Here is a 13132-nt window from a genome sequence, read left to right as displayed (position 1 = left end):
GGCCCACCGGGCTGAGCAGCTTGCTGGGGCTCAGGAGGCACAGGGAGCTACGGGAGGTTTGCCAGGAAGAGCACGCAAGACCCACCAGAGAGGGGCCACTGTCCCCTCAAGGACGCCCCGCCCCTTAAAGAGAGAGGCAGCATTCTCAGGTCACCTCTGCCTTCCCTCTCTGCCGCAAACTTCGGGAGAGACGTGCTGTCTGCTCCAGCGTCAGGAGGGCACGAGGAGAACTAACTCACATTAATAGCTGACTGGCGGTGTGGCCAGCTGTGGCGTGCAGGGCTTTGCTCCAGCGGAGCTGGGGGTCTGCCAGGAAGGCGTGTGGGGGTGCCCCATCCCCTCCCCTCAGAGCAGCCTGAGGGGCTTCCTGTCTGCCCTCTGTCCCCTTACACAGGCTCTGAGCTCTTGGTTCCTGGATCTGTCAGTGGCCTGGAAGGACGCCAAACTCAGGCCACATGGCTCCGTTGATCCCTTCCAGGGGTGTGGGCGGGGCTCCTTTCCAGGGTATGGGCGGGGCTTTCCTCCCAAGGATGTGGGCGGGGCTTCCTCCCGGAGTTCGGGCGGGTCCTGGGAGTAAATGGGGCTGATGAAGCACTCCAGGACCGTAGCGGTGGGGGGCGTCAGCGCCCCTAGGACCAGGACAAGGGGACAAAACGGTGCCATAGGAACTAGAGAACCTAGAAAGCCCGAGACTCAGGAGGGGCCGCTTAGCAGGAGCTGTGGTTGGAACAGATGGAGATGAGCCCCAGAACTGGAAAGGTAGGGGAGATACACCCCAACCTCTCTCCATCCTCCCTCATCTCCTGAGGGTGCCTCTCACTGGCCAAACCCAAGGAACAGGGATTCCCAGGACATGCAGTGGTAGGCGTCAGCCTCCCAAGGCACAGGGCAGGGAGAGGATGGATTGGATGCGTGGGGGCAGAAACAGAGACCAGCACAGTCCCTGCTCTGATCCGCATCCTCCTCTTCGAAAGCCCTGGGACATGGGAAGAAGACCCAGCCCTCTGCTCCTCCAGACCTCATCATCCAGAAAGGGTATCCCAGTGCTCGCTTCGGCAGCACATATACAGAAAGGGTATCCCAGCCCACAAAGACAAATAGTCAGTGACCGGAGGGGGCTCTCTTTGGGGTCAAGTAGAGGCAGAAATAGAGGCCAGCACTCCCAGAACTGGCCTGGAAGGAGACCTGTGTGGGAGAGGCTTAACCCCTTGGGGGAGGGAGAAGGGGGCAGCCCGAGTTATAGCTGTGTGGGAGAGCAGATGGCCCCTACTGCTGCCCGGGCTAATCTCTGCTGGGGGCTGTAAGAGATAGCATTGCGCCAGCCAGCTATCTCTGTGCATTTCTCTCCAGAGTCAATGGAGGATTTCTTGCTCTCGGCCAATTCTTTTTGGTTAATAATTCATTTGAAACATGCCTCTTCTCTCAGGAAACAAAAGCATTTCATGTCACTGTAAAACCATTAAAAGGAAAATTCAGTGATAAACCCGGATCTTTTTTTAACTCTCACAGCCTGATGTCCTGGGGGAGGATTTCCGAGAGATCTTTGTGAATGGTCCCAACGTAGCGTTGGGGAGCCAGATTGCTGGGAAGATGGTTCTAGAATCAGCTGGGGTAGCAAGATGGTTCTGGAGACGCCAGCTTGGTTTGGCATCTGGGGTGCAGGCCGCAGGCTCCACAGGCCTCTGCAGGAATGGGAGGAGACAGGAGCAGGTACAGAAGCAGCACCCCACAGTGCCCTCACTGGGCATGACCTTGGTGGGAGGTGGGGTCGAATCAGCACTTCCTACTCACAGACTTAGTGAAGCAAACTGCGTCGGTGAGTCAACAAATGCACCCGGAGTTCCAACTCTGAACTGGGTGACATGGTGCTCGGGGATGGGGGGGCTCCAAGGCGGGGAGCCCAAGGAGGGGCACCTCCCCCAGACCCAGGGCCCTGAGAGGTTTCTTGGAAGGGGAAGGGTGTTAATCAGACCAAGGGGCTCAGAAGGGGGAGCTTCTCACAGCGGGACTAGCTCATAGAGTGGCTCCCAGGTCCCCTGCCAGTGACCCCAAACTCTGCAGGGTCCCCAGCCATGGGAGCCCACACAGCTTACATTTCAGTGGCCTCCTTACCATGAACTTGCTGTGAGCAGCTTTTTCTTCTTCTTTTTTTTTTTTTTTAAGATTTATTTATTTGAGAGAGAGAGGGGTGGGGGGGCATGGAGCAGAGCGAGAGAGAGTCCCAAGCAGACTCCAAGCTGAGCACGGAGCCCGATGCAGGGCTCAATCCCAAGACCCTGAGATCACGACCTAAGCCAAAACCAAGAGTCCGACACTCAACCGATTGAACCCCTCAGGCACCCCAAGCAGCTTCTTTATTCACAGCTACAGAGTGATGGAGCCAAAGAGCCCTTGGGTGCTCTGTACCCTTGTGCCTCCAGCCAGGCCTCCTCCCCGCCCCCAGGCCTGGTATGCATATGGCATCAGACAGCCCGGAGTTGTTAAAGGCACCCAGGACTGGGAGTCCAGACCTCTGAGCTCTGTTCCCAGCCAGCCGCCAGCTCAGTGGGTGTCGCTGCCCTCCCTGGGCCTATTTCCTTACCTGTAAAACGAGGGTCCTCTAAGTCTCTGTCTAGCTCCTGAGCCTTGGTTTCCATCCCTAGGTGGCTAGAGGACTGCCACTAGGACATTTCACTGCTCAGAGGTATAAATGCTGATGGAAATGCTTGCCAAGGTCTAGGCCAGGCGGCAGAGCTGTGCTTGGCACAGGGGCTCCCGTCCTGGGTGCTTCGGGCACAGTCCCTGCCCTCGAGGCACACACCTAGTTGGGGGGATGGGGGGAGGAGACAGTGTTGATCAGACCGCCCTCCGGAGAGGAGTATCTGGAGGGACTACCAAGTAGAAATAATATAAAGCAGACACAAGGAAAGAAGCTATTGGTCCGGGACAGGATGGGGACCTCAACCAAGCAATGATGGGTGTGAGTCACCGAGACAAAGTGCCAGGGCGCGGGTAGGAGGGCCAGGCCAGCAGGAGGAAGTTCACAGGCTCATGGACTCTCCGGGCTGAGCCCGCCGTCCTAGGGGGGGCGTTTGCAACTTCTGTCAACCCCCCCATTCATGCAGAGAACAGGTGACACCCATCCCCTCCAGGCCCCCCGCCTCGAGTCACCCCTGCACCCCAGGCGCCCGAAGAGCACCTTTCCTCCTCCTCCGGCCATCCGTGGCACGGAGCCTTCACCTTCTACCATCGATTTGCCATTAAGCCACTTGACGGCCGTCTTGTTCTGATTGACAAGGTATTGGTGGACAGACGATAAGAGGCTACAGAGCGGTTGGCCAATCCCACAGACCACTGATTGCGGGCGGTGAGCAAGCGTGCTGCTCCCTGGGAGTGAGCTCTGGTGTGTGTGCACCCGAGGGTGCCCAAGCACACACATTGTCGCTGGGCTCTGGTGCTCCTCGGCCTGGTCCACAAATATGTATGGAGCACCTACTGTGTGCTGCGGACTAGACTAGGTGCCAGGGATGTAGAGATACGCAAGATGAGCCCTCAGCCCCTCACTAGTGGTGTAGGCGGATTAAGTACACACACACGCACACGCACACGCACACGCGCGCGCGCCTGGGGGCCTCCATCCGGTAGGCGTCTCCCTTCGGCTCAGGCCCTGATCCTGGGGTCTTGGGATCAAGCCCTGCATCCCACTCCCGGCCGAGCGGGGAGTCTGCTTCTCTGCCTCACTCCCCCCTCCCCAACTCATGCTCTTTCTCTCTCTTGAATAAATAAATAAATCTTTAAAAAAAAAAAGCTGTTACACAAATGAATAAGGTGCTTTTAAAACCTGAGTGCTGTGAAGGAGGGGGAGAGTCCGAGAGAGCTGGAGGAGAGAAAGAGAAGAGGTTGGGAGAGGGGTGCTCCCCGCACCCCAAGAGTCGGGAACGCTGTGCCTGCTTCCTGATGCGGCTGTATGGTTAGAAAGAAAGGTTAAGGCTTCGTACATCCCACAACCACCTTTTTACATTTTATAGAGGTAATACAGGCACATAGTTTAAACCATCAACTTGCCACAAGAATGGCAAGAATGCCCCCTGACTGCCCCCCCTCCCCCTGCAGCCGCGTTCTTGAGAGACCACCGCTTCTGGGTGTCAGTGGTTCTGGTCTTTCCATGCTCTGAGCACTGTGTATACGGCTATGAGGATTTTCTTTCCATTTCATACATTATCTGTTGGCTTTCCAAGAAGCAAGGCTCAGCACCCTCCCAGGGCCCACAGACATACAGAACACCACCCGGTCCCCATCCCCTGCCTACAGGGGTCTCCCGGGTGGGGGTCGTGACTAGAGTCTACCTTGACACGACAGCGTGCTGTCTGCCGCTCAGTCACCTCGTGTGCGGCGATGTGGTTATTGCCCTGGAGTCAGCGACACCTCCTCTCTGTGTGCACTGCTACCTCAGGTGATCTATCCCGAGGTGCCGGGTTTGCCTGGAGGCTCTGTCCGCTCCGGGGCAGATGGGCAGCCAGCAGCTCCCTGGGAACCTGCCCCACTCAGCCCACTCCCTCTCCCATCCTTGCTCTCTCCAGCCTGACACCATGGTGGAGTTGTTTCAAGATCTTCCCTGAATCACAGACCCCATAGCCAGTCAGCCGGCGAAGTTCATTTTCTTTTTAGAATTGACATTCTCTTTGGAGCTTTGGGAGGGGGTGGCTGAGAAGGGTGGGTTCTTGCTGACTTTGTGGCCAGTAGAGAAGACCTGGCGGCCTGGGGTGGAAGGGAGTTTCCTGTGGGGTCTGAGCCAGAATGAGCCTCCCGGGTCATGGGAGGAAACTTGAGTCCAGGCTGGGGAAGAGAGCTGGCTCAGGTCACGGAGGTTTCCAGCCCTCCTCGGTGCTCCTTGAGCTCGCAGGGAGCTCCCTCTAAGCCACACAGTGCTACTCCTCTCACAGCTCAGCCCTTCCTACTCCTCACTCAGGCCCCAGCTCAGACACCACCTCCTCTGACCCGTGTCGCAGGCTGCTCTGGGTCCTTCTTCCCGGCCCCAGCCCTGGAGTTGGAGCTTTCCCTGATTTACGTTTCTGCTCTCTGCTCTAGGCAAGTTAATGTTGGTGTTTACACGTGCATGTGCCCCCGCATGTGTGTGAGGGACTGTGCGCACACGCGCGTGTACACTTGCACACACACCAGAGGGTGGGGCGGGCCATCATCTTATCTCCCTCATCTCCCCGATGGCATCTGGCGCGTAGTCACTATTCCGTGACTTTCTGTGGCTTGAATGGAGGCTTGTTTACATAGACTTGCCAGATTCTGCCTTTTATTTAGTTAATTAATTTATTTATTTATTTATTTTAGAGAGAGCCAGAGAGAGCGCAAGCTGGGGGAGGGGCAGGAGGAGAGAGAATCTTAAGCAGACTCCCCGCTGAGCACGGAGCCCCACATGGGGGCTCGATCTCCTGACCCTGAGATCATGATCTGAGCCGAAATCAGGAGTTGGATGCTTAACTGACTGAGCCACCCAGGTGCCCTCAAATTCTACCTTTTAAATTAGCAAACTCTATTGAGAATTTCAGTGAACTCAGTTTTTTTCTCTCCCTCTGGGTAAGTGAAGTAGAATCTGCTTTTTGAGGAGATAACTCGTGCCCGGTTTTAAATGCCTGGCCCCTCCCCTTCACCAGTTTGGGCTTCCAGCTCAGCTCCCCTCCCTCCAAGCCCCAGTGTCTTCCGCCTTCATGCTGTCCTCCAGCTGGCGTGCGTGCGCAGTGACTCAGCGACCCCCTCCCCATGCCCTGGGTGACCCGGCCTCCCCGGCCTCCCTCCCGCCTGGGCACGACACCCTGGGGCAGGCCCCCCGCCCTCTGCTTCCTCCTCCCCAGCCCCAGTGCACACGCCACCGGCCCAGCCCTCTCCCCGCGGCCCCTACCAGCCTGCACAGTCAGGACCCGGGGCGGGGGGGCGGTTTGCAGGGACTGGGGACAGGAGTGGAACCTTTTCATCCAGCCTCATCTCACATGAACTGGGAGCGAGACATTCACCTTGAAGGCCCCTCAGATCCCCGGGGTTCTGAGACTGGAGCTGTCTCTGTGCCAAAACCTCTTGGGCCAGGCGGGGCCTGGTGCAGTGATTGGACACTTGAGACCCAACCGTTCCCATCTGTCACTTCTCCGTGCTGCCCCCCCCCCCATACGTTCCTGTAACAGCACCACCCCCCAGGCGCCAAATCCAGCCTCTCTGGCTGGCAGTCCAGACCACCACGTCTGACTGTGCCATGAGTCAAGTCAAAGCTAGTGTGCTCCAAGGAGGGACCACCTCTGTCTGAGCGTTGAGCACAGACACATGGCCGTGGCCGCTCCAAGACCATCTCACTTCCTTGGGGACTTCGGCTGGATTCAGGGAACAGAGTCTTGTGCTTTGTTGCAGGACCAAGACTTAGTCTTCCAACTCCGGGGCTGGTGGTCTTTCCTCCGGGGCTCACAGCCACCCTCCAGGCAGCACAGGGCTTGCTTTTCCCCAGTGGTGGGGTCAACACACAGGCTTCTCTTGAGTCCCACAGGCCACAGTATCTCTCATCTTTATCACCTGCACAGTCCTCCCTCCGAGGGCAAGAGACGTGGCCCAGAAGAGGCAAGGGCACTGTGTGTCCCCATCTGCCTTGGGCGGAGATGCTCGCTCGGGCTCATTTATGCCCCCTCGCCCTGCCCCCAACCAAGGACCAACCTGCTGTGGCTGGAGATGGAATCCCGTCCTGGTGGTGGGAGGCAGGCTGCAGGGGGAGCAGCTTTGTGCAGTGAGGCCCATGGTGCTGCAGGCCAGTCGTGGCCAGAAAGGCAGGCAGATGGTGGGCACGCTCAGCGCCAGTGGATGGGAGAACCAGACGGGTTCCTGCTTCTCAGGGCGCTTTTGTCACCAGGAAGCTCCATCCCTCCCTGAACTCATCTCTGTAGACATGCTGGGTGGAGGTTGTGGGGCGGGACAAGGGGTAAGACAGGAGTCCCTGATTTAAGGAGCCCTTGGAGTGAGATCCAAATGTCCGGCCCTGCTGGCTGGGTCCCAGGCGAGCGCCAGACCGCGAGCCTCCCGATGCCCGCCTTCAGCTTGCTCGGCCGGAGGTGGCCCGACAAAGAAGCCCTAGGGAGGTAGTCCACCCGGGGGCTCGGTGAGAGGGTGAGGATCCTCCTCAGCTGCATACCTGACTCACTCACCTTCACGCAGGTGAGGGGAGGTGTGCTGCGTTAGAAATGAGGCTGTGCTTCTTCAGCAACTACCCTGGGGGTGGCTCGCAAAGGCTTTTCCTGGCTTCTTGACCCAGGTTTGGAGAAGCCTGCAGGCGACAAAGGCATCTCGTCACGGAAGGGGGGGTGTGTGTGTGAAGGGTGTGCGTGGGTGTGAGTGTATGGGTGCTCTGGTGTGTGTAGGTATGTGTGTAGGTATGGGTGGGTGTGTGTATATAGGCGGGGTGGGGTGTGTTTCGGGGGTGGGTGCAGGGGAGGATGGATGCTTTCGGAAGAGGGAGTCTGGGACTCTAAACCTCACGGAAACCAGACCCTTCCGTGGGGGGCCTGAGACACGGAGCGAGCTGGCAGCCCTCCCTTGCCAGGCTCCTCAGAGCTGTCTTTGTCCCCAGCTCCCCTGGCAGAGCAGCAGGCTGAGGGTGGGACCTGTCATATCATTGTCAGCAGGACCCAAGAGGGGCGCCTGGGTCCTGGCCCTCCCTGCCCAGGCGGGTGGCGCAGGGAGGCGGCTCCCGCGGAGGCCATGGCTGGTGGCCTGAGCCCCCCGAGCCGTCAGCACAGTGCTCCATGGAAAGACCACGCAGTGCCTGCTGCTGGCCGGGCAAGGGGGAAGGGTCTCAGGGCGGGGGACCCACCTCCGGCACGCAGGAATCCTGGACACGGCCAAGGAAAAGCTCACTCCCCTTTCTCTTGGTTTTAGGAACCATGCCTTGTAGGGCGTCGTCTGTGGCCATCCCTTCCTGCACCAGGGTGCAGATGCCTTTCTTTGGTTTAGTGGGACCAGCCCTGGCTGTCTCACGGCACCGTGGAGCCAGGCTGGGTCCCAGCAAGCCTCTCTGGCATTTCTGGAGCCCCACGGGGCACGCATTAGGTAGGAAGTCTGTGCAGACTCGGAGAGCGCTGGCCGCCGCTTGCCCACAGGACAGCTCCCCGCTGACCCCTTTCCAACGGCAGTACCGAGAGCTAACAAACACTTATGGAGCACTTACTGTATGCCAGATGCTCATCTAAGTGCTTAACCCACATTAATGTATTTCCCAAAAAGCCTATGAAATGGACACCATTATTGTGCCCATTTTACAGGCCAGGAAACTGAGGCAGGGAGGGGTTAAGTGGCTTGCCCAAGATCACACAGCTGGAAGTGGTGGGGCCTGGGTTTACTGAGCCGTGACATCCCAGTGCTTGGGCAGCATCACCGTGAAGTGCCCTGCTAGAGGAAGGACAGTGTGGGGAGGGGGTGAGGCAGAGCCATCTCCCGCTGTAGCTAACACCTCAGACTCCACTGGGCTTCTGTGAACCCCAGAAGGGCTTTGGGAGTGGGCTGGGGCTACGGGCCAGAGAGTAGAGTGATTGAGGGCTCAGCTCCGGTGGAGGAGGGGAGCAGACCAGGTCCATTTCTCAAGAGAACCCTTGGGACAGCGACCCTCTGCTCCCCTTGCCATGCCCAGACTCTTGGAATGCTCCTGGTGGGGGGCGGGGAGGGTGGGCTGCGCCAGCCACAAGTACCATTTTGCTGGGTGGAACCCCTGCCCGGACCCCCTTTGTCCTTTCCTGCCTGGGAAGCTGGCTGGGGCCGTCGAGAAGGCCCTGGGGCTGCCTCCTTGCCTTGTGTCCAGCATCCCTCCAGCCAGGCTTGCTTCCTGCTGGGCCCTCTGTGCCAACATTTCCCTCCAAGGCTCCAGGGAATGCAAAGGGGTCTCCTAACCAGCAGCCTGGCTTTAGAAATTTCATCTCTTCTCCTGGCGGAAGAAATCCTGCTGATTTCCTACTCTGTGCCCTCCATGCTTTGCCCATTTCCATGGGAGTTCCAGACTCCTTTCTTCATCTCTCCGTTATCCACTCTGGAAGGCCCTTCAGCCTTATCTCCCCTGACCCGGACCTGCTCCGGCTGACTTTTCAGACCTAGCCCAAGACTGAACATTTACTAGGGAGCAAAGCAGTGTGCGTTTGGGCTCAGAGATTTTTGTCTGTTCCTATTTTCTGGAATCCTGATTCTGATGTTCATCCTCCCCCTTGTAGATTGATGACAAATGTAGGAAATGCATCCCCCCCCACACCCAATTTCCCGGGCCATGCAAACTCAGAGTCGGGAATAAAGCCCACCCAGCAAAGTCAGAGCTGCTCGAAGCCCCTGTAAAGGGGTGGGTGGCCCAGGGGAGAAAGGAAGGAGACCAAGGGGGAAAGGCCCAGGGACAGAGGCTGGCTCAGAGGCTGTCATTTCCACAAGCCCATCACAAACAAGGCAGCTGTCTGACCCCTACAAACCTGGAGGTTCTGGAAAGTGTCCCTGAGCGTATCCATAAAATGGGGTTCTTGGGATGTGCTGGGTTCAAGCAAAATGAGATGGGGCCTCTCGGAGACGGGACCCTTGAAAACTTTTGGAACTCTCCAGGAGGAGGGTGGAGGAAGGCCTTCCCAAGCTGATGGGAACCCCCTGTGTTGGGGGACAATGCCTGCTGGGAACGCTGACGTAATGGAAAGATGTCCGGACGAGGATGTGGTAGGAGCAGGTGGCCCCCAACCAGCTGGGGGTCCTTGGGCAAGTGACAGCTCTCCCTAAGCCTCAGTTTCCCCATGAAATGAATCTCTTAACCCCAGGCCTGGCTTCTTCAGGGTACCATTGTGAGAGGGGACAAGAAAATCTGTAACCAAGAGTGCTTTGCACAAAGTGTGATAGGCCCCAGGAGGAAGGGCTAGTTTGCACCTCATGTTTCTAGAAGCCACTGTGGCTGAGCCTGACACCCGGAGGGAGTGCACTTGGGTTTCTTTATGTTTTGTGAGCTAATTCTGCTGCAAGGAAAAAGGGAACAGTTAATAGATGTGATCTCAGGGTGTTGCCTCTGAACGGGCCTGATAATCCCACCCATGAAACTACTGATAACCACCCTGCAGACCCTGCGTCCCCCAAACTAATTCACCTAAGACTTTGTCCCATAGGCACCCACTGGCCACCAGGTACCAGTCCTCCTCAGCCTGGGTTTGGGAAGGCTCCAGGGACATTTGAGAAGGCAGAAGCAACCAATCACCAGGCTTTCAAAGATGGCCTTGGACATTCAGTTTAGACAACGCACAACAAAGGCCAGTTTAGGCTCAGCCCCAGCATTAGTGGGGACAGAGGAGGTGACTGAGTGTATGACCCCATGGGCCTCAGCATCACACAAGGGGCAGCAGTATTGCAATATGGGATTGGGCGCCACAGCCGGTAAGTGGCCAAGATCGGGAGGCTGTAGCCAGCAGGCCTAGCGCTGGGGGCCACAGCCCTCCTGAACCAGTCAGGAGAGGAGGTGGGATTGGAGCCAGGCCAGAAAGTAGGACTGTGGATCCAGAACCTCTGCACATGAGCAAGAGCCTTCTCAAAGCCTCCCTCCCAGCCTTCCTGAGCTGTGTATGGATAGGAGAAATGGCTCTTGGGGTTAAACAGCCTCTGAATGAACTTCAAATGTCCCAACATGAGGTGTTTGAGAACCACTAGTGGGCACTCATTTAGTTTGGACATTCACTACCGCCACCTCTGCCACCATCAGCACAACCACCACCACCACTGTCATCGTCACCACGACTACTGCCAACATCAGCTGCACCACCATTACCATAACCATCAACACAACCACCACCACCACCATTGTCACCACCGTCATTACCATAACCACCACCATCAACACAACCACCACCACCACCATCATCATCGTGACTACTGCCAACATCAGGGGCACCACCATTACCATAACCACCACCATCAACACAACCACCACCACCACCACCACCATCACCATCGTCATTACCATAACCACCACCAACAACCGCCACCACCACCATTGTCACCATCGTCATTACCATAACCACCACCACCAGTACAACCAAACCATCACCATTACCATGACTACTGCTAACATCAATTGCATCACCATTACCATAACCACCACCATCAACACAACCATAACCACCACCACCCTCACCATCACCTCCACCACCCACACCACCATGACCACCACCTCCACCACCAACCACACCTCCACCACCAACTCCACCGCATTACTATTCCCGCCACCTCAACCCCCATCACTACCACCAGCATCGCCTTCACTGCCATCTTCTTCATCACATTTTCCACTTACCTCTGACCACACAGAGGCAAGACTGCAAAATCCAACCTCTGGCACCTCTCCTCTTTCACTCCTCACCCCCAAATATTCATCTCCGCATCTGCTTGCTCATAATCAGTGAGACCCATCAAAGCCCGACCATGTGTCCTACTAGGCTGACCATACATTCTCCTTTCTCATTTGTCCAGAACAATCCCGATTCATGCCTGTTGTCCCTGCTTCATTATTAAAAGCTCCCCTGTTTCACTCTCAACTATGCCCTGGTGTGCATGACACATGATGCGGTCACCTTCATTGAGACCACCTCCAGCTTCTGATTGGCCCCCACCAGACCAGCAGCCCAAGGATGCTAACCCAAAACAGAGCCCGGTGGGCTCCCTGAAAGGACATAATACCCCCACCCCAGTCCCTGGTCATTAACGGCTGTCCCTGCCTCCCCACCCAGGAAACCACTGAGAAAAGAGGAGAACGGCACCAGTGTTGCTGAGTATCCCATGACCTCCTCACAGAGCAACAAAGGGGTGGACGTGAACAGCGCCGTGGTGTGAGTCTGCAGAGCCCGGACCCACTGGCCAGAGGGGTACCTTGGTGGCATTAGAGGACCCGGGAAAGCAGGTGGACCCGAGCTGACACTGGGCTTGTCCAGGACTTCCGAAGGAGAAACCAACCTCTTCCCAGCCTTGCCCCTGGTCAGCTCGCAGGCAGGGCAGCACAGACACCAGGCTGAGCCAGGCTCCCCTGCACGCAGCTCCCAGGGGCAGCGCCGCCACCCCAGGCTCCGCACATCGCCTCCCTGTCTTGTGTTTGATTTCCCGTCTTCCAGCCGCGCTCTGACAAAGGCAGGGAGTCTGTCTGCTGGGCTGGGGAGGCATCCCGCTTTAGCCAAGAGAAGGGCGATCCAGGGGCCACTCCCCTGCCAGAAAACCTCTCCTCCTCCCCAGCAAGCCTGTCTGCTTCTCCATTCACCATGCGTCCCAACAGAAGCCATCGGCACGGCCACGAGACGTCCCCTACCAAAGGTGCTTCCCACACATCTGTCTGCCACCGCATCTGCGACTGTCCTCAGTCTTCAGGGCCTGCCTCCTCCCTCCCCTTTCCCACCCACATCCGGGGCCCCTGGCTCTAGACCCCCGACCCCGTGCCACGGAGGGCTGTGAGCCCAGCCTGTGGAGCCCCCTCCTGATGGCTCTAGACCCCCGACCCCGTGCCACGGAGGGCTGTGAGCCCAGCCTGTGGAGCCCCCTCCTGATAGCAGACAGAGGGGCTCTTTTAGTGTCTGACCTTCCAGGGGCAAAACAACTCACTGAACACCAGGCCAAGGAGCCAGGAAGGATGGAGGCCCCGCTGCCTGTCCTCAGACTCATTCCCACAGCGGATCCTCATAGTGACTGACGCCACCGTGTGAGCCAGGCCGTGCCTTCATCCGGCGGAGGCCACCATTTGTGCCAAGCCCTCTGTGGGCGCTCCGGGCTGGGCTGCCCCAGCCTGGCGCTGGGTCTCCCTGACCACCTCCCGAGGCCCTGACCAGGTACTCAGACTCTCTCCTGAGAGCCCCCGGCCTCCCCTCACCCACAAGGAGGTGGTGTTCTCCCAGTGCTCCCCTTTGAATGTCTCTTCCCCGGGTCTTGTGTTCCAAATGTGCTGAAACCTCCGGAGGGGTTGGTAGATGAAGGGAAGGAATAGGAAGACCCTCCAGGCCTGGTTATCTCCGTCCACCGGCCTGGTTCCCCGGGGGCCACCGGCCCTGTGGCCACATGACTAACCCCGTGGCGACAGCGGCCTGTGGTTTGGTCTCCCCTGGCGGATTGGGAGGACACTCCTGACCTC

At 57.8% G+C, this 13132-nt stretch overlaps 1 protein-coding gene across 4 annotated transcripts in view; it reads left to right on the top strand.

Moving 5' to 3' along the window:
- Positions 1 to 12469, top strand: part of PRIMA1 (proline rich membrane anchor 1) — a 56822-nt gene extending 44353 nt beyond the window's left edge. For 2 of the 4 annotated variants that reach the window (XM_073894888.1, XM_025870449.2), the window contains exons 5-6: positions 11751 to 11849; positions 12129 to 12469. In XM_073894888.1, the coding sequence (XP_073750989.1) occupies positions 11751 to 11849; positions 12129 to 12462 (433 nt within the window). In that variant the 3' untranslated portion in view covers positions 12463 to 12469. Of the gene's footprint in view, positions 1 to 7902; positions 8074 to 11750 lie in introns of all 4 variants that reach the window. The other 2 variants (XR_012378898.1, XM_073894889.1) reach the window with 2 other exon arrangements.
- Positions 12470 to 13132: the final 663 nt, after the last annotated feature.

This window comes from Callorhinus ursinus, unplaced genomic scaffold (genome assembly GCF_003265705.2).
Source record: "Callorhinus ursinus isolate GAN/ISIS: 27379988/994484 unplaced genomic scaffold, GSC_fseal_2.0 scaffold8, whole genome shotgun sequence".
NCBI lineage: Eukaryota > Metazoa > Chordata > Mammalia > Carnivora > Otariidae > Callorhinus > Callorhinus ursinus.
The sequence above is the reverse complement of the archived record's forward strand: the minus strand, read 5'-3'. Positions and strand labels throughout refer to the sequence as shown.